The sequence below is a fragment of the Harpia harpyja genome, chromosome 6, assembly GCF_026419915.1.
Source record: "Harpia harpyja isolate bHarHar1 chromosome 6, bHarHar1 primary haplotype, whole genome shotgun sequence".
NCBI classification, from domain to species: Eukaryota; Metazoa; Chordata; class Aves; order Accipitriformes; family Accipitridae; genus Harpia; species Harpia harpyja.
In genome coordinates this window covers 50,067,747-50,089,638 of record NC_068945.1, presented here as the reverse complement: position 1 = coordinate 50,089,638, position 21,892 = coordinate 50,067,747, and the positions used below count along the sequence as shown (strand labels likewise).

General features: G+C 34.9%; 1 protein-coding gene across 9 annotated transcripts in view; it reads right to left on the bottom strand.

Annotated features, from left to right (window-relative positions):
* Window positions 1-21,892, bottom strand: part of BRD1 (bromodomain containing 1) — a 77,820-nt gene that overhangs the window by 14,674 nt on the left and 41,254 nt on the right. For 7 of the 9 annotated variants that reach the window (XM_052789948.1, XM_052789947.1, XM_052789950.1 and 4 more), the window contains 4 exons: window positions 20,128-20,256; window positions 18,997-19,309; window positions 17,941-18,201; window positions 14,213-14,701 (listed from right to left, as the gene is read on the bottom strand). In XM_052789948.1, coding sequence (XP_052645908.1) covers window positions 14,213-14,701; window positions 17,941-18,201; window positions 18,997-19,309; window positions 20,128-20,256 — 1,192 coding nt within the window. Of the gene's footprint in view, window positions 1-3,821; window positions 4,067-14,212; window positions 14,702-17,940; window positions 18,202-18,996; window positions 19,310-20,127; window positions 20,257-21,892 lie in introns of those variants that run through there. The other 2 variants (XM_052789954.1, XM_052789953.1) reach the window with 2 other exon arrangements.

The following is a 21,892-nucleotide window of genomic DNA, read 5'->3' as shown; positions in this document are numbered from 1 at the left end:
TTCACAAACAGTGTAGTTCTTATTAAGCCACTTCTATGTTTGATTAATAGACAAATGAAGAGGTTTAAGATAGCGTTCTGAAGACTTTCCCAAGGGTGGGGTAGGGGTGGAAGTCAGGACTAAAAAAGGAAGAATCCAACACAGACTCGAGAGTATCAACACAAATGAACTGACTAAAGACAATAGTACTAGCCTGCAAACAGCTACTGCAAGCTGTAACCTGCAAAGAGAACAAAATTTTAACACTAATTCAATTCTGAGCACATTTATTTCCTTACAATAAATTAAAGCTTTTACTTAAGTCGTATGACCAGCATGCTTCTCATAGTGCAAGAAAGAACTACCCATCCCAGCCATCCAATTATCAGAGTCTTAAAGGTCATCATGATCTTTGTTCATTCAGACATAGTCAAATAAGCTTATGTAACTTCACGTGTCTCTCCATAGAACATTATAGTATAAGACAATTATGGCAGAACTCCCTTTATTAAGTTCTAATTCTTTCAGTCTGTTTGCTATGAAGACCTCTGCAAAGGCGGCTGACAACTAAGGAACTTGAGCTTAGCAAGTTGCTTTGTACGATCCAATCATGTTTCAAGGCATTTCCATACAGTGAATTAAGGGATTTCTCCCTCCACGCCCAGGAGACCTTCTGTTTGGTTTATCAACACAATTTTAGATTTTTAAGAGAAAAAGGAGAATTTTTTCAATGGTCTGAAAGATTTATAGATAAGCATTCTCTTCCACAGTCATTTAGTTGATACTGTAGAACATTCATTTAATAGGGTCTGTTTTGTAACTCCTGTATTTGCCTTTGGTTTCCTATACAAGAAAAAAAATTAAAGGTAGCATTGTCTTCAGTGTTCAAGCACCAAACTACATGCTATTGATTAATCTTGTTCTCATTCTCAGCAAGTCAGTACAAATAGCTGGAGATTAAGAAGTTCAGTTATAGACTATGCTGAAAGACCTGTCAAAACAGAGTATGCTTTATGAGAAAGCTTAAATTCCCCTACAAACAACCACAGTACACTTCACATAGCATCTGAAATGAAAAGCTGAAAAAACATTCTGCAAAGATAAAAAGCATATCTCTTACATCTCTGCAAATAACTGTTTTTTATTCTTAGATATCCCCTCAGACCTATTTTTCAAGTGAGGTGTAGAAACTGTTTAGTTTTCATCCTGCCACAAGCCAGAGAGACATTAGTCAAGTTATCATTCAGGCATCTAGCTAATATAAATCAGCTATCAGCGCAAACAAGTTCGATCACAGATTAAATTTTAAATTTAAAGACAGATCAAGTAATTATGGCTACCAGAACCAGTGCACAGTTCAGGTTCCCAATGGACTGAGAAAGTGGAAGGAAATATCTGTTTATTCTTGTAAGAGTATGTATAAAATGTTTAACCATAGGTATGCCAAATATGTCGTGGCTACATATCTCTATGTACACTGGTTCTGTATGTATGTGTATATCCAGAACAAAAAAAATTAGGGAGTAGCTTCACAATTTGATTGCTTCAATCAGTTTATGATTGTGCTGCCACTGAAATGGACACTTTGGCGCTCTCAAGTCCCTTGCAATGGTTTCTTCTCACCGTCACCATGTCAGTACCAAGAAATATGTGGTCAGAGTAATGAACTAGTTTTTATTGATGCACTGTGCAAAGCAACCACATGATTGCCTGATTGCTGAACAAGCGATGCAACAGAAACATGCAACTATAGCAATGGAGACAGCTCTCTGCAGTGGTAGTCCAGCCTTATATTAGTTTAAACATAACCTACGTTAAGAGTTTAACGACTCAATTCACTAACAGAGGTGTTTAAGATTACAGTAAGCAAAGTTTTTTCTATCTGTAGAATGGTTACCAACACTGGAAAAACTCCCAACTTTTCTGACAAATAAGCAATATTAAAGTGCAAAAGAATTTAGAGCTTCTCAGACACATTGCTCTTTTGCTTGTGGAAGTATGAAGAACAAAGAATATGCAGACTATCAGCAGGAGTAATTTCCCTGAATATCAATCCCTGAATGACATCAGCTTACACAATCCATGAGACTCAAGTTTATACAGTCCACTTCTCAGAACTTATAAGGAATAGGCATTATTTTAAGAAAGGAAAACCTCAATGCTTATTTTAAACAAAACACACTCCTATGTAGTCACAGATGCGGCAGTTCCCAAGTGACCTTGTAACTTGCCAGAAAAATCCAGGCAATAAAAGTGCTTTATGGTCATCACTGTTGTGCAAAAACTAAACAGATATACTACATTTATATGCTATAACTGGGAATTTTTTTTTTTAGATCATTACAAAACTCTTTCTCCCATGAATCAAGAAACACCCCATCTTCTGTAGCTACTAGAGTAAGTGAGATTAAAGAAGATCTCATTCGCTTTAAGCAATTTGCGTTTTATTGGCTTAAAAGATACTACTAAGCAGGTCAAATAAAGAAAATCCATGGGAGATGTAACTCATCCTGCATTTGCGGATTAGTAGCCTGGGTAAACCTGCAACAAACCTCTATGAGCCATGTACATTTTCCAAAAGCTCATCGTTTTGTTAGGTCAAATGAGCTTTTTCTACAGTCATGGAGAGAAACTTTATTGTCATGTACTGAACTTCATACACATAGCCCCTCACCAACACCCTTGATTGAGAACAACCTCTCTCAAAAAAAAAAAAACCCAAACCCAAAACCAAAAAAACCCGCAAACATCAAACTAAACCCACTAAAATCCACTAAAATTAGTGGATTTTTCCCTCTTTTCTTACATTTCTTCAAAAAAGCAGTCTGCTCTGAGAGGCAGAACTCAACTTCTTTCATCTAAAAAAAAAAGGAATTCATGGCATATAACACACATAACCATTTTAAAAATAAAGAAACACTAACAAACAACTGTAAACTAAGAAGAAAAAAAAAAGCAAGCCAAAGATGATCAGCTTGATACTTTTTCACAGGCTTCTCACTGCCCTGAAAATTGTATTCATCAGGGAAAGTTTCAACTTTTTCTCAACAGTAGCAGCTTGTTCATAAACTGTAATTAAAACTTTCACTGACTACCTACATCAAGCAAGTTAGAATCTTGTTGCCCATACCAAGTGGAAGCAGGAAAAGGTAACTCTCAAAAGACAGCAGAAGTTCAGAAAAAACGACACAGGAACAAAACTCAAGATAGTCCAAGGAGCTGCATGCTCCATGAATGTACAAAAATGCTGCCACAGAAAACAGAATTTTGCATTTCAGACTGCAATCGCATCTTGCAGTTCTGCTGAAACAAAAATAGAGAAGCAGAACTTGTCCAGCATATCCAAATGTAAGATCAAGTGCTGTATAAAACCAGATCTGAACAGCTGAGAAATAATGAAAACCATTAAATAATTTCAACCACTAAAAAAGTGAGAGCATTCAAAAAACAATGCACACAGCGCACCAGCACTTATGTAACACTATTTAGGTTCATTTTACCAAGCAAGGACTAATCAAGTCCTGACTTGTGCACTTACCCAGCACCAGTGACATTAGTCTTCACTAAAATATATATATATTAAAGAAAAATGTGTATTTTATCAAAACTACATAAATGCACAAAAATAGGCAAAACATTTTTTTGTAAGCTTTACTTCTCCACGGAGGATGAGACTGGTTTTTGGGGAAAGGAAGAGGATGGAGATGGAACATTTTTAATTAATCTGCTCTCACAGAGCATGTTCTGGGAATAAGAACGTTGGGACCGCTAAAAATCTGCGACCAGTTTGTGTCACATATACTACAACATGTACAACTTATAACTTACGGAAATGGGGCAATATATTGAATGAAGAGCATAGTTTCATATATGTCAAAGACTTCCTCCAACAGTGTTCATTTTTTTGTTTTGTTTTAAGGATGGCTGGTGTCTCCAACATGATCCAAAATAATTACTTCAAATGTAATTGTCTTTCTGCGTTCCAAAATGATCATTTAACTGAGTTCCATTCCATGTTGAGGATAACAGAAAATAATTAGGATCCAAAGAGATAAATACCCAGCATGATATTAGTTAATATGAGAACCTGGAAGACAGTGAAAAAGCCATTAAGTCTCTCTGAAAGGAAACAGAGCTTTCAAATAAATAAGCCATCCTTACAGCAGCGTCCAGAGACAGAATGATACAAGTGTTCCACGTATTCTAACACTGATACTCAGCTAAGTTTCAAAAGAGGTCAAACTAGATTAAAAGTTTCACTTTGATTCAGTTCTCTTTCTTGAAAAAGAAAATGTATGCAAATCGTTGAAAGCATAGAATACAACCTCCACGTGCATGATATGCATCAAGAACATGGTTTTGAAATGTATCTAAAAATCCCTCCATTAAGAGTAAGAAGGGGGATGACCCTAATTTAAGAGAATTTATATATACAGGTATGCACAGACAGGATAAAGGAATACTTTAAGGTAATAAATAATCAGAAGTTATTGTATTCTTAAATATGCAAACCTTGAAAATGGGCATAGTGCAGCAACAGGAAGGCATCCACAAAGTTTTTAAAAAGTGAACCTTAGAGTAACCCTATAAATGTCTACTTCCAACAGTAAATTCTGGAGTGCAGTAAGACTATTAGACACAATCCTTCTTTTCAGAATACACAGATGAATATCTGAGCACATCAAAGTTTACAGTTCTTAAAACAGTCTTCAGTATGCAGACAAAATGGGACCCAGTTACTCACAAGGATGATAAAGTTTGGTGTGGAGAATCCCCATGGAAATAAAGCTTTGAAAACTTGCTTAAAATTTGGTCAAGGCCAAAGACAGCAAAGAAAGCTCAGTGTGAGCCCATGATGTGGCACCTACACACTAAAGAGCAGCAGCTTTCAAGATCCTAAACAGAAAAATTTCATCTTTGTCAGTTTAAGTAACATGTAATGAATAGTTTGGTGGCTCACCGAATAGTCAAAGTCTGATATGTTTCAAAAGAATGCTTAAGAATTCATCCTGTAACTACTGATTTTCTTTGAAATCTGGGAATAAGAAGTGTCTCTGGCTAATCAGATGAGAGTCTGCTAAAACAGCTGAATCTGAATTGCACAACAGAAAGGAAAACTAACCAACATTGAGTAACTACAGCTTCCACAAGATAACAGTTGTCTGTTGCTCTGTGCACTACAACAATAGGATCACTGTACTGTAGGATGATTGTTCAAGACATTTTAAAATATACAAGTGGGAGGCAACACTAGTGGAAGTTTGAAAACATTCCTGAAAAATCTGAAAGGAAAAAAGAACATACAAGCAGAAACATTTCTCAAAAAGACATTTTACAACTTCTAGAAAGTATCAGCCGTTCCAGTGGTATAGAAAAGACTGATGACAGTAGTAGCATAGTACAAAATGCCATTAAAAAGTGCAAGCACAAAACTTGAAGAATTTAAAACTAACTTTACAAATTGAATTCTTTAGTCAGCTCTAGTTCATATGATTTATGACATGTAAAACATACACAGATGATTGTAAAGTACAAGATTTAAGTCCTGAATCACACATAGATCAATGGTATGCCATTCAGGATACAAGAAACATAATGACTATGAAAAGTCAGTAATATTTAGGACCATTTACTTCTGATTATCTTGGCAAAGACTACTTATGAGGATTTAAGATCAGATTCTTTTTTACAAACATTTTTTTCTGAATTATGCAGTAACGCAAAAGGTAAAGATCCTTTAGAAAAAATACTTTCTTACACATCTTCCATTTGAAGACCTCTATTTTTCTCATCTGATATAAATTAGAAAACTTGAGTTATTAAAAACTTAAAATCAATAAAGATTCTTTTCATTCTCGACTTTTATCATGAAAAAGCATCATAATTATCTATCAATACATTGCATCAAAAACCTAGTGCCTAGCAGTCCTTCAGAGCAGCCCAGCAGGACCTACAAAGGCAGGCTATTTCATTTCCTAAATGGAACTAACTACTTTTTTCTTAAATTATTATCTAAATCATTTTACACAGAGCTTTTACCAACACATTTTTTCGTCTTTGAAAGTAAATGTCTCCCTGTAATTGTGAGAACACAATTGCTGTGCATGGTATCCAAAGAAAAGGAAACAGACGGACAGGTGAACTTTAGAGCTCTCTTATATAAGCATGTCCAGCAATCCTACTGTATTAAAAAGGAAACAAATCAGTTGCTATTTATTTGCCTTTTACAGCTATTTAGAAACATCAGTTCTTAATCTGTGCCTCACTCTAGGACAGGGAACAGAAACTGAAACTGAAGTTGCCATCTGAAAGAAAGATGAAGGCAGAAATGTTTACCAGAGATCTGCCACTCCTGAGATGACATACAGGACAACACAGTAAACCACACGTCCTCGAACTAGCCAGTTACTTAATGAAGTTACACAGCTGCATTTTTGGACCTAATTTTCCAGGCTTTTTGTACCTTGAGAGGTATTTCACACAGGGAGATGAAAACTTCAAGTGATTCAGTATAAAAGATCCAGTGCTTACTATAGGCATGGAACAGCCTCCTTCTAAGATAGCTTACACTGTACTTGAGGAAGTGCGTGATCTGAATCCTTTTAGAGACTGTAACATCACACAAAAAATTTTATTCTAGCCAAGCAAAAATTAACAGTGCTGCAATCCTAAGGTTGTCTTGCTGGCTTCAATGAAAGCAGCAGCAAAGACAACACAAGATGTTTCACTGCTCATACAGTCAACCTGACAGTGCTTGAAGCGTCGTCAAGTGAAGATAATCAAGGGCTATTAAACACCAACCCAGCTTTGCTACATTTAGGCAGCACTGAACACAAAGAGTTAAAATAAGGCTGACTTGCATATACACATCTTTGTATCTAATCAGATGAATCTATAGTATGTTTCCTGCCCCGCCCCCCCCCCGACTGAAAATACTTTATCCTCAACAAAAAAATATTTTTATACAACTCGGGAATACTTAGCCATTCCTATCAGCCGAAGGTTAGTCCTCAACATCTGCTTTCGTCTCCTTTTTTTTTCCAATGACGTTATTAGAAAGTAAGTTCTGAGTGACAGCTGTATTACAGTTTTGGAGGGAAGGGAAAAGAGAAAAGTAAAGGAAGAGAAAAAAAAGGAAGGAGGAGAGAAAGGAAAATGAAAGAGGTGGGGGGGAGCATTGCCATGTTAGGATAGCATGGCCTGACAAAGGCCAAGTGACAGCAGGACCAGTGAACACTGTTTTGGTACCAACAAAATAAAAGCAACTTTGTTTCAAGTATTTTACCTATTCTTGAGTAATACATGTTTCTTTGTATGGGATACCTTCTTAATGTGTACACTTCCTCTACGCACACCGAAGAAACTATGTCTGGGTACTACAATGGGAAACACAGAAGAGACCTATCAATTAAAAATGTCCCAAAATATTGGACTGCATGTATGATACAGTAAAAGAGTACATACTACCATAATTACTTTGGTCTGAAGGACCTCCCTCTATACACCTAACTACATAATCTATTCTCATCTAGGGGGAAAAAAGGGGAAAGGAAAAAAAACAAATGCACACACAAACCTTTTCTGAGCGACATTTATCTTGCAGTCAGTCATACTGTGGGAACTGTCTCCCTCTCTCTCCACTCATAGCAGAATAAGCCCCAAGTCACCTGTAGTTTGGACTGCCAGGTTCAGTGCCCCAAGTTAGTGCTGGGAGTCATTGGATTAATTTTTATGATCATCAATCTCTTAAATCAGACCTGTAGGCAAGTATGTGGGGGTTGGACTAGATGACCTTTAAAGGTACCTTCCAACCAAAACTATTCTAAGATTTTATGATGTTCCAAACAGGTCAAATATAATGGTGATTTGATCAACTCTGGTACTTTATGTACCTGATACAAGGGACTTTATGATATCAAAGCCTGTGAATTTTAAGGTAGGTCATCTATACTCAGCCCCAACACCATGGCAAGTGTGTTCTTAATTTGCAAGCATAGTGTGGATCTCCAAATTCACTATTTTTTTTTTTAATACCTTCAATAAATCCCACAGTTCTCTGTTTACCATCTGCACCACACAGAAAAATCAGTGTTAAATGCCACAGATGAAGTGCATAGGGGACTATGACATTTTAGTTTTTAGAAAGCCAAACCTGGGCCAAGAAATGAGCTAAGAATTCAAAAAAAATTTAATGCCAGAATACAGTAAAAGGCTCCACAATTTCTACAGCATAAAGAAAAACAGAAGGGCATCAAGAAATATTTTTTTATTATTACAGAAGATTCAGTTATATTGATCCTAGAAAACACAGCAACAGTAAGTTGGGTGCTAATAATTAATATCTTAAAAATAACCCAAAATATAGTACTTTCAAAAAAATTAACAGGTTTAAGTCCCAAGAAAAGTTTCTAAAATATTAATGCATATTGTAACTTATGCATGCACACACCTCACAAGCCTTGAAAAAGGACAAACCCCCCATTTATCTAGTTGTTCGTCAACCCCAGTCTTCTTGACTACGTTGCTCAAAATTCCCTCTATTCTAATAATATAGATCACGAAATAAGCAAAGGATTTTTAATGGTGAGGAAGTTAATACTATGGTTCTTTAGATGAAATAAAACCAAAAGGAACATTTATATGTCATTGCAACTGCTGACTGGTATAAAATAGTTCCCTTCCCCCTTTTTCTGCCTTATGCACTTATTTTATTCCACGTGTTACAAAAATTCTCCCCTATTTATAAAAATTTTTCCAGAAATTAAATTGGCAAAAATTTTAGTAGGGATGCCACAATTCCCGTCTAAAGCTTGAGCGGGCCAAATACAGATAAAGAAATGCAGCATTAAGTTTTTTTTCAAACTTCTCTCCTTAATTTGCTTGATTTTCTTAGCAAATGGTCAAAGTTTCTCAGTGGCCTATCATCCCATTAAAAAAACCCAACCACCGAACAAACAAACTTGTTAAAGAAAAAGAAAAAATGCACTACCATGCCCCCCCCCCCCCCCCCCCCCAATTTTGGTAGTGTTCCAGTCAAACTTCACTTTTTCAGCCTCTGTGTTACTTCTGGGCTGCTGTGCAGCCTGGTTTTATCCTGACAACTCAGCAGTCGAGGTCCTGTAGTCCCTGTGTCTCTACACTGACAAATTTAACAAGCCAGGGGATAATTCCTTTTAGGCATTCACAATCTTCAATGCTATGTTTGTTCGCATATACACCTTAAAATGTTTTATGTTTTGAAATTTCCTGAAGGCAGGCAGCTGAAGTTTTTGGACATCGCTAAGCACTTAAATAACTAAATTTCACATCAGATTCCACAGAAAACAATCACTATGCATCTAAAGGAAAAAGAAAACAAAAAGAATAGCTTTAATTCAAAGTATAAGGACTCTGGATCTGTCAGTAGATTTAGTTAAATTACTGCATTTTACTCATGAATATATGTATATACTATCATTCCTGTCTACGTTAACCAGGCAAGTAATTATGCCAATTTGTTTTTTCACTGAGCAACCTCTAGTTTAGTTTGTTATTTACCTACAGGACAAATTATGTTCTTAGACATGTATGTTTTACTTTCATTCCTTCCATTTAGAGAATGGGAATTGAATGCTGCACATACGAAGCTTGACTTTTAATCAAATTGGCCTTTGCTCCAGAAAGCCAAAGATTTACTAGAAATCAAGTACTGAAGAATTCAAAAAATAACTTGTGTTCCATTTTACCACAGATATAATCTCTATCCATAGCACACCAAATAAAATTAAGTAAAAGTGGTCATTGCTATAGTACTAAATTATATCAAATGCAAGTGGAATTCACATACAGGTTACTTGCAGACAGTTCTTAAGTGCCGTCAAACATTTTGTAGCAATCGGGCACAAAGTCAGCCCAACGTTTACTAATAGATTTAATAAGGTGTAATTGTTGTATACTGACAACTGCATGCGAAGTATATAATAAGAAATTATAAATTCCCCTGCCCCCCAAAAAACCCTATGATTTTTACTGTGTTAAATATTCTAATGCAGTGATCCTTGTTATAAATATTTGTTTACATCTGTTTCAGTGCTTTGAGAAAATCTGTGTAGCTGGAAGCAAGAAGAATACTAAGTAAATGGTATGTTTCACTGAAATTTTCTATTACTGCTATCTAGCCAAGAAATAATAGAAAACCAACATACCACACTATAATAATCGCTATTTGCAATCCTAATTCAATGGTAAGTTAAAGTGATTGCTTTAGGATAGTATGTTCTGAATACTTGGTTTCTAATTAAAATAGAGCGTACCAACACAGTAACTGTGAATTACTATCCTGAATTTATGAAAGCTTAAAAGGTGACTGATAAAACCAAGAACAACATGAAAATTTAATCTGAACCTAATCTAGCATTTTACAATGCTTAAAAGGTTTCTTAAAACAGTCATTTGTTCCAGGAGTTTGTCTTACCTATACACAACAGATAGAGGCAATTTTTTAAATGGTTGGTAAAATCTACCTTTTATCCATTACTGAGCTTTATTTTTCTCAGACGTAATAATTGCACCAACTAACTTCCTGATGAAGAGTTTTCATCTTTGTAACAAAAGAGTAAGGTAAGTATACAATGGATATTTTGAAAAGGTCACTGAACTTGTTGCAGTTAAGATTTGACATGCCTGAACTTCAACAATCATACATCAACCTCTGATGTGACCAAAATTTCTTAAGTAAAACCAACCTATCTTCTTTTTGAAATTGCTAGATACCATGTGAAGCAAAACCAAGATACATTAAGTACATATAGAAAATTTTTAAGCACATCTCTCTACTACATAGTTGTCAGTTTCCACATAGCAGCTATGGAGAAAGATGTGCTATATATATATAAGTGATAATGCCCTAGTAGTACACTGAAATTAAAATTTAAGGTTACATTACACTATTGCTTCATATTTTTTAAACAAAGATACACATATAAAGGGAGGTCAGACTATTAAAGTGAACTGCTTTCAGTCCTCTTTGAAGGTTAAGTCATGTTGTGCAATAGTCCCCCATTTCTGAAAAAAGCTAGTATTTCAGTAATTATTTTGTATATAAAACCCAACAACATATCGGACACCATACTTACAGAATAGTGTGCCAATGGATCCTGTATGTGTCTTTCTTGAAACTAACTGGCAAGCATACAAACCTCGAATGTAATTCAAGTGAGCATAACAAAAGGCAGTCTGTGAGACTACTGAAACATCAAAGTGGGTGTGGTTTTACTTAACTAGGCAAGCTTTAGAGTCTTCCTTTGAACTTCTTCATACAAGAACACATATGAGTGACATGAAAGGGGAAACACCAAGGAGTGAGGTGAGGGACAAAACAAGGCATCCTTAAGTAACGGCAAAACCCCCGCATTGGTTATGAATAGGTAAGGAAGAAAAAAGATGTGACGGTGCAGCTCTTGACCACATAAAAATTTCAATGCTTTGTATATTAAGCAAAGTCCTTTTAAATGACTTTTTTCCTATGTCCACTGTAATTGAGGATATTTAACATTTCTACCAGTCAAAGAAAACTGTGCAATAATAATTAATTTTCAACTACAGTGACTGCTTTTGAAGCTGCTACATCACAAGAACACATGTAAGAAGCCTGAAGCACACTTCTTCTATCATGGTATGGATTTGGAGGGACAAGTTCACGTCTGCTGAATTCTTCTGAATAAAAGCATTTTTTATCAACAGCATGTAATTAAAATTTTGTGAAAAATAACCAAATAGAAAAAAAAATATCTATTACTGTATACTTCATCTCATTTGTTTTTATCAGAACACAGACATCTGCATGAATCGACACCAGCTTGCATAGGCAAAAGTAAAACAATTCAACTGGTTTTAAATCTTGGAAAGCATCTGAGGTTTGTGCTGGTTTCCTGCTGAATTGTAGCTCAAAATAGCTGCCAACTGCAAATTGCTTAAATTAGCGGAGACAAAAGTTTGGAAATAACATGAGGAATAAAATCTCCAACGTGAAAGCAAAATGTTTGGTTGCAAATGGAAGAAGAATACAGGAATAAAATTTGATAAGCTGACACATCTGTATGAACCATACATGCTTAAAAACCCACATACTATTAAAGAATAACTCAAACACCTTCAGGTGAATTTAATTTGGCTAAAACATTTCAATTCACATACACAGTCTCTTCTTGAGCAAACAAATAAAAAGTTTAAATATAAATGCCCCCTAAGTATTAGTTCTACATACATTTAATTCTGTGCATATCTTCATTAGCTTCAGGAAGAGGCTTCAGAACTTTATTTAAAAATTAGAAAAATAAAATGTTTTAACCTTTTGGATTTTACTCCTGTTACTAGCCTAGCTATTACATTAAAAAAAAAAAACCCTAGAAATTCTGAAATGGGAAAAGTACTAGAATTAGAAGAAACTATCCAGAATTGTTTGCGTTGGGTCTTTTTTGTTTGTTTTGAAGATAATCAAAAGCATATTTACCCCACATACACCTAACTCCACAGAGAAAAGGAACAAAATGACAGATTCTAAATATACTCAGAAAACTGGTGTGGGGTTTTTTTTGGTGGGTGGGTTTTTTTGTGTGTGTCAAGAATTAAGTCAAGTTTTCCTATGTAATAAAAACATTTTTTTCCCCAAAGAAACAATTCACAATGTTTAAGATAAAAATTTCAATGAATTAGTACTAATTCCTGGTGTGATCTAGCACAAAATGATTCACTGTGCGTGTGATAAAATGCAATCTGTATAAAGGTACACAATGAAATTATCTAGATTAAAGACCCATAAATTGGAGTATTTGGAAACCAAAGCTTTTTATATCATTAATGAAGATTAACTCATTTCTATCATCACACTACCTTCACATGATTCCTAGTTCAGAACTAAAGTACCAGATCAAATCTACATGCTATTTCCAAGCTGTTATGAAAAGAAATGGAAACCGGGGCTTTCCAAAGAGGCGAAACAAGTAAAGAAACGAAAAGACACCCCCCCCCCCGAATCTTACTTATCACTTTCTCATGCTATGATTCCAGCATTAGAATAATCTTCCTCCTCACTTGATCATTTAAAAAAACCACAACAACAAAAACCCCAAAACACAACCAAAAACAACACCAAAAGCAAACGAAAACCCCCAACCAACCAACAAAAAAACCCCCAAACCCAAACCAAAACAACCAACCAACCCTCCTTCCCCCGCCAAGCCACAAAAACCCCCACAAAACACACAAACAGCTTTTGGAGCACATCGTCACAATAGATGTTCAAATTAAATTCCTGTATCTTTCATTCAAAGACACAAAAAACCACATGCTGTCTTCATACCTGTGTAAGGGTTATCAACATGACAATGAAACAAAGTATTTCTTTCAAAGGTAATATAAAAGTCATAGCAATGGCCATGGATAATGTTAAGGAAATATACTTAAGTAATTTCCTTATCCTGCTGCTCTTTCTCAAAGAGGGTTTTATTCAAACTTCTCCAGTAAATAGAATTATGGTTTGCTAAGAAAAGGTGTAATTAATGTCTTCAACTGTACTGCACCAACTTATCAAGATAATGGGTTTTTTTTAATGTTTTTTAGAGAAGTCTCATTAGGATTGCACTCTTACATTTATTTATTAAGATGCACAGACTAAATAAAAGAAACACAGGAAATATGATTATACTTTGGGACTTTAACACTTCCATAAATACATGGGTATACAAAGCACTTCATACATAGTCATCAGTTTCATAACATGAAAATATGCTTGGAGTAACACTACAGCAAAATGAGGTCATACATGGAACATATATTTTCCATGCTCCTCCTTATAAGAGTTCTGGTTTTGGCAACATAGATAAAGTTCATATAATTTAACAGGGAATTTCCAAAAAAGCAGCTAATTCACCTTTCCTATTGGTTGCAACAAAAGGAAACACAAAACAGCTTAAAAAAAAAAATTTAAAAAATCACCCACCCATACACGTAAACTTGAAGATTCCATTGCTAAAGTGAAAACTGTGAAAAAGTAAAACTTGGTTCACTAAGTCTAAGTGTGTAGGCCCAACACAAAAATGAATCAGTAATTTTCTGAACTTTAACTATTCTACTATGAGGAAAAACTGTTTCAACTGCTAAAATCTGAAGATTAACAATTACATGTATGTCAAAAAATTAACAGGTATGTTAACTTTCGACATGCACCCATTCAAATAAGTTTTGTAACATTTACCTGTATCCAAGCGCTTTACAGGGGACTCATCATCAACCTCAGAATCTCCACATGCACTCCTTGATCTTTTCCTTGGGTGCAGAAGTGTCTCCAACCTTGGAAGGACTACAGACAAAAAGGTTTTGGTCCCTAGCTGTGGAGAAGTTGGCTGGGTTTCAGTGTTCTTTGCAGACTTTTGGGGGCTTATACTTTTCGATTTGCAGAAGAGAATGGATGTACGTCTGTTTACATCAGTTGATGACTCAGCTACAGCAGAAACAGTCGACTCATTGAGATTACTGTCAAGTAAGTGTTCTGGAGTGTGTCCATTTATTTCTTTCTGAATGGAAGTGCTATATAATTCATTATCAAATTTTACTCTTTTGTAAAGCTTACTCTGCTCTGGATTGAGTTCTACTGGTTTGAGGGTTGGTGGTTCTGAATTAGTCTCCAAGTTTGAAGGAAGAGGTAATGCATCTGATGGTTCAAGTTTAGGGGGAGATTTATCTCCTGAAAAAATTATAAATAGAGTGTGATTTTTGAAAACCTGTAGTTATAAAGTCTATTATAAAACTCACTATAAATGTGCAGCCCACCAAATAAATTGTTGTTTGGAAACAAAGCATAACATTTTAAAAACAAACCTTGTCTAGCAACAATCTGTCCTAGTTAGTAGTTCCTAATTTTATACTGGGAATGTAATAGGGATAGAAAAGTAGGCGTTTATCGTTGGTGTTAACAATTTACACCTGGATGAATACTTTTTACTTCTCATGCAGTTATGTTAGTTTCATTAACTAATAACTAAGAAATCTATTTTTTTTAAATAGAAAGTTGGGGTGGTGGATGATTATCTGTTAAATGCAATTACACTGCCATTCAAGTAAAATTTTTGAAAATATACATTTTTATCTATGTCACCTTATCAATATTCACCTTACCCACCTAAGACAAATTTTATCAGATAAGCATTAAAAAAAAGCATTTGTAACCTATCTACTACAGTGAGCTAAAACGTGTTATAAAATTTATAGAAAGGTAAGATTTGCAAAGCTATCTGACAGTTGTAGATAGAAGTTTTAACTCAAAAAAAAAAAAAAAAAAAAAAGGGGGGGGGTGGGTGGAAATCCCCACCCCCGAAGTCTTGAAGCTTCATTAGCCACTAGTTGGCAAATACACACTTGACAATGCAGACTTGATAGGAGAAATCAGAAAAACCACCCTCTACCATTTTTTCTTCCTTCCTCTTTTTTTTTTTTTTTTTTTTTTAAAACATGATCATGTCCCAGTCAAATCCAGTAATTCCATGCTGGGAAAAGACAACGAAGATATAACTGTGAGTGTATAAAACTAGTTTCAGTCTTTCATCCCAAGTGATGGGAAAGAAAAGAAACATTCTACTGTTGCAGCATTCTCAAATACAAGTAGAAGCACTTCCTAACCCGTAATTATCAACTCAAAAAGATGTTAAAGCCTTTCCAGCTTCCAAAAGAATCTTTTAAAATATAAACTAATGAGAAGAAAGAAGATGCTTATTCTAGAGTAACTGTATGAGACTGATGTAGTATTTATGCTATCACATGAAATTTTAAAATGTAGTTACTTTCTCTACGTTACCTGAAAAAAGGGTGTAAAAACCCAAGGGTTTAAGCCCTGTATCTGTAGTGGATTAAATATTATCTCTACACTGTTTTGGTTCAGCAATGCTTACTTGGAAATCAATGACTTCTAAGTGCAGAAAAATCTCTGCCCCATTGTTTAAGGTTTAATCAAACAATAGCATAGTTCATATTAAAAATACATTGCTAAAATAAAGTGTGATGATGCCCACATCCTTTGAAGGCATACAAGTATTAGAATTGGTAAACAGTATTTCAGGAAGACATTTAGAATGAAATTTACATTCAGATAAGCACATTTGAAGTACCACCAATTAAAAGAAGCCTGTAGTTTAGAATGTCCAAAGTGACTGTTCTTTGTGAACAAATCCTGATTTTCTTACAATTAATTAGAAAATATTCACAAAAAGATTTAAGCACAGAAAAACACTTGAGAACTATTTGGACACTAAAACCTAATTTCATGGGGTTATTCTGGTACCATATTTTCCACATGATCATAAACTGAAAACAGAATTGCAAGGGGGTAATTCACAGCTCTTCTAAAGTCAGCTCCTGTAGGTAATCCTGGGCACAGGATTCTACTACTTTCCTCATCCTTCTCTGGCAATTTGTTTTCTTTACTCCTCTAAGTACCTTACATTTCAGAATCAAAGTTTGAACTAATGACTATTACTCTTCACTAGATCAGAATTCTAACAACGCCAATCAACTCTGTATCATGCTCTTCATTATGCTTTTTTTAAAAAGCATACTGTAAGTGTAAGAAAACAACTACCGCTCACTTTGACTATTTTTTGCACAACAGCTGCAGTGAAAGGCTGTGTCATAAAAATGTTAAGCTACAAGTAAAAAAAGTTAGTGTATTCATTATCTGCCAGAAACTGCATTCCTAAAGAACTATATTCAGCAGCATCATCACTTGGAGATTTAAAAAAAAAGAAAAAAAATTTAAAAAAATCATTAAACATTTTAAGAATACTTAATGGCCTCAGAACAAGATAAGCTTGCCAATTCATGTACACTTTTGCTACTACTGTCGTTCAAATCTTTAGCAAGTTATATGTTTGAAAAGCATTCTCTTAGCCACAACTAAGAATTAAACACCAAGTTGCTCTTTGAATGGCAGTTAAGGAAAGTCATTTTATTGACTTCACTTTTCAAAAATTTTGATAGGATCAAGCTGCACCAGACACAGACTGTTTTATTTATTACTACGCTTCCACTTTCCCTTGAGCTCTTTCCTCCTCCCATTCAATGCACTTACTCAAAATGAAACACGTCTCTAACTCTCCTAAAGAAAAATAGGTTAGCTTTTTAGAGAAGAGCTGATCGTGAAACAAACTCAATAGAACCTTTTTTTTTTTGAGAGACTAGATTTTCTTTGCATCATTTAAAAATGAGCAATAAAGACATCAGTAACTGATTTAAAAGCTAAAAATGCAAATACAATATTCAACTGAAATATAAAGTTAGGTCTTTCTAGTATATTGCTCTCACTGAAATCAATAGGAATTAGACAAGAGTAGATGCAGTTCTAAGACCAATGTTTTGAGGAGGAAGAGAAGCGCAAGGAGAAGGGCTGGTTAGATACAGCTGACTTAATTCTACAACATTAAGTTTGTTAAGTCCTATCAATAGTTAGCTTTATTTAAAAAAATAAATAAATAAAACCCCAAGCCAAACCTACCCTCCACCCTTGCCAGTCTGGAGCAGAGAACAAAAAAGCTACAAAAGGCAGTACAACAGCCAGAATTTTCAGCACCACTGACCTAGGTTTACATGATCCTTAGTACGTATTTTGGCATTTAAGTGGATTTCTGAAAGTACAAAGATATTCTCCACTCAGGCATTTCCAATTCCTTTTTGTATGAGACTGTTTTTACTTTCATTTCTTAACACCTAAATTTTTAAAAAGCCTTGCTACTGTGGAAAATAATGGAGGGAGGTTTTGTTTAAAAAAAGATAATTCTCCTATTCTTAAAATATTTGTTGTGATTAAGTGGCTATTTGTCCATTTAAAAACTAAATATAATATTCATTTATTACACTCTTTAATTCACATGATTAAAGCACCTGACTGAAGAGGTTCAGAACAGTACTGATTTAAACATGGTTTAAAAATCTTACCTTCTTCTTCTCCGTCTTGTTCTAATGCTGCACTTTCTTCTTCAAAACTTCCAATACCTGATTCTATTTGAGGAGCTTGGTTGTGTTGCTGACTTAGCTTGTTGCGAATAATGCTGATTTCTTTCTTTAACAGCTTTGCTCTTTTGCTCCTTGACCCACTGGATTTCATTGCACAGGTGAGATCAAGTTTTTCTAGCAACTCCCTCAGCTGTTCTTCCAAGGACATATGCGCTCTGTTTGCAGGATTCAGTAACCTATCCACTGAAGTCAAAATACGCATAATTGAAAATGTGCATTTCCCAGAATATTTCCCAGAATAATAATACCCACAGGAGAAAAAAAAATAAAATTCACTTGCCAAAATTAAAAAATGTCATCAAAAAGCTACTTAGATTACAGTCTTAGTAGCTTCACCAGTGAAGAAATGTTGAAACAAATTCCTACTGTATAATTACTATTCTTCTTGATAAGCATTTTGCTCAAGAAAACTAAGTAGTAGAGCAAAGAATTAAAAGGCCAGAAGGAAGACATCATTAATCCTTCCCACCCTAATAGATGATATCCTTCTTGTCAAAGGGCAAGATTATGGTTATAAAAGAAATGTGTTAATTATCCTCCTTTACTGCCAAAACCTCAGAAAACTGCTGTGTATGTCAAAAGAAGTCATTTTACTTCCTAGTATTACAAACGTGCTTGATTTTTTAGTTCATTGGGTTATTTAAGAATATGCTTAAGTTTATATGCACTGGTAGTCATTTTCCATGACTTACAAGCATATATAATCACGTGAAAGAAAGCGCTCAATTTAAAAACCTTTTTCATGTATCTTGTTAAATTAGGCTCTGGCATTGACCAAATCAGAATCTGGATAACATTGTTTTCTAATGACAGATCTAGTAGAATACAAACATTTGAATCTTTCAAGCAGTGTTTTTCACGGGGGCAGGAAATGTAGTCAGCAAACTGAACAGCAACAATCTTAAACATCTGTATGGAATGTACACACTGTGTGTAATGAAAAATGCAACTTTTAAAAATAATCCAAAAACATCTTACCATCTTCCCAAGAGAAAGGCTGGGGTGACTCAAGTTTAGGCCGTTCAGGTAAGTGCATTCCAGTCTCATTATTATAACCAATTCCTTCAGCATCTCGCCTAGCTTGCCTGAGAACTACACCTCCTTGATCTCTTAACCGCACTGCAGCTCTATAGAATATTGTATCTTTTGCATTGTATTTCATACAGTTATCTATGATAAGATTGAAGTCTTCTTCAAACTCACTGAGGTTTTTATAGCCTTGAGCATCTAACCGTTTTCGCATGGTAGAGAAATCCATAGGGTGTTTAATATGATCCAAATAGTCTGGAACCTTTGAATAAATATTTAAAACATGAAATGGGTAAAATTATCTTATTACAGACAAAGTAACATTAGCTATTAACTGATCCACATTTTTTAACATATTTTGTAACACCTCAAATCAGGAACTTCAAAATGTAGCTTAGAATTGCACATCTTCATATTAGAAACATTTGCACTCCAACAGAAGTTTACATACTACAAGATTCTGCATCTTAGGTAACAAGTTGGAGCTCTACTAACAGATGGTGAAACTACGTGTTTTTAGAATTCTGTGTTTTTATGTACATACCATACATGTGTTTATGCATACACATAAACACATGTATTTATACCTATGTACACATACGTATGATATACACATGTATGTAGTATCTGCACACATACATATACAATTTATATAGACATGTCTACATGTTATTTATACATGTGTATGTGTTGTATATGTATGTATGTATGCACACACACACACACACGCACACTCTATCTAGTTTCCCAGTGAATGAAAAGGAATTTCACCTGCAAGTAAGAGCACAGTATCCACATTTCAAAATTTAAGACACCCTTTGGGTTTGCTTTATCAAATAATCTTATCGCAAAAGATCAATATGTACTCATGTTATTCTGTACAAGTATTTCCCAGAAATTATTTTGGTATATGAGCATAAATAGACTTTCACAGGAGTAAGTCATAACTCATAACATAAATTATCAGAATAGAGATTAAAAGGTAACACTGCTCCCAACTCTGCAAGCAACGATTTGTTTCTTGCACTTAAACGTCACCAAGTCATACCTAAACATAAGGAAATACAGCTTAAAACATACCTCTTTAAGGTTCACTGGCTGAGCAAATATACGAGCAGAATCCTTTTCCTGCAGCTGATCCAGAACTGATCGCAGAAGTACAGTGAATGGAGTAAGCTGAAGTTCCATAGCAACCTGCTCAATCTTGACCTAAAGAAGAAATAATTATTCAATTGAGCATTTTTCATTAAGAAACTGTTTTAAAGTTGTTTTGCAGCAATAGTACTTTAGATATGAAACACAATATAAATATATTTAAGTAAACAGTTCAATGCTACCTTCAGTATCATCAGTTGGCATTTGTCTGACATACATTTTAAGCTCATTCTAATCCCTTCATTGTAGACTCAACTTCAACTCCAGCTCCTCAGAACTCACATTTCTATTTTATCTATAACTTTGTTCCATTTTTTAACTGTCTTTTCTTTTAAAAGGTATTACATAAGAACAGCTTCATATTTTGCCAACAATGCAAATATAAGAACAAGAATTTAAAGGTAACATGTTTAAAATTAAATTTCAGTTGTAGTGCCATGTTCAAAGTGTAAAAAGAGAATCTGATGAACATTTACAGGCTATGTAAGACCAAAACAAAGAGTAATTTTAAAGACAATGTTCTACATAAATTCCAAGAAAATAATTTTAAAAACCAGAATCAACAACACCTTCAGATACTTGATCATCCATCAGAATTTTCATTATTTTTTACAACATTACAACTCCTCTATAGTTTTATTTTCAGGCCATGTAAAGTTCTCATCATTGAAACAATCTTGCTATGGTAAAAATAAATTCTTAATGACACATTAATGGGGTGTGTGTATATACACACAATATAAACATGTAAACAAATTATACACACACACATAAAATACATGTGTATATATAGTAACACGTAATACATATGTATAGCAAGTGATATGTGAACGTACAGGAATGATGCATGGAATTCCAGAAAGCACTCAAGAACTACAAACTGTATTAGCTTGCAATGAATGTTCACAGTTTGCAAGAAGTAAAAATGGAATGGTGTTTTTATAAATTAGGACAATTACAACATTCATATGGGCAAACATTTTGCTTTCACAGTTTTCATACAAAATGTTATCTTTCTGCATTATCGCTTCCTCAAATCTCTTCTCCCAGCAATGTTAACTCTAAAATGTTGTACAACTGACATGCATTTTTTAATTTTTTTTTCTTTTTTTAGTGACATTAAAGTGCTACTCAGTATAGGCACATGTATTGGGAAAACCTGAAGAGATCAAATTTTCTTCAGTTCTTCAGAAACCAATTGTCTTTGCAAGTCTAACGGAATGGCTTGTTAAATAGTTTCTATACACCCATGCACGCAGCATCGCCAACAAACAGGAGTTGGAGGCCACCATGCTGCTGGAAAGCTATGATCTAGCTGCCATTACTGAAACTTGGTGGGACGAATCCCATGACTGGAGTGTGGCTATCGATGGCTACAGGCTCTTCAGAAGGGACAGGTGAGGAAGGAGGGACAGGAGGGGTTCTCTGTGCATCAAGAAATAGATAGACTGTGAAGGTCTCTCTGAAGAATAGCCACGAGCAAGTTGAAAGCTTATGGGTAAGAATTAGAGACAGAGGCGACAAAGGGAACCTTGTGGTTGATGTTTACTACAGGCTGCCTGATCAAGGGGAGCCTATTGATGAAGGCTGCTTGCTTCAGCCACAGAAGGCATTGCACTCGCAGGCTCTCATCTGGCTGGGGGACTTCAGCCACCCTGGCACCTGCTGGAAAAGTAGCACAGCAAGCACG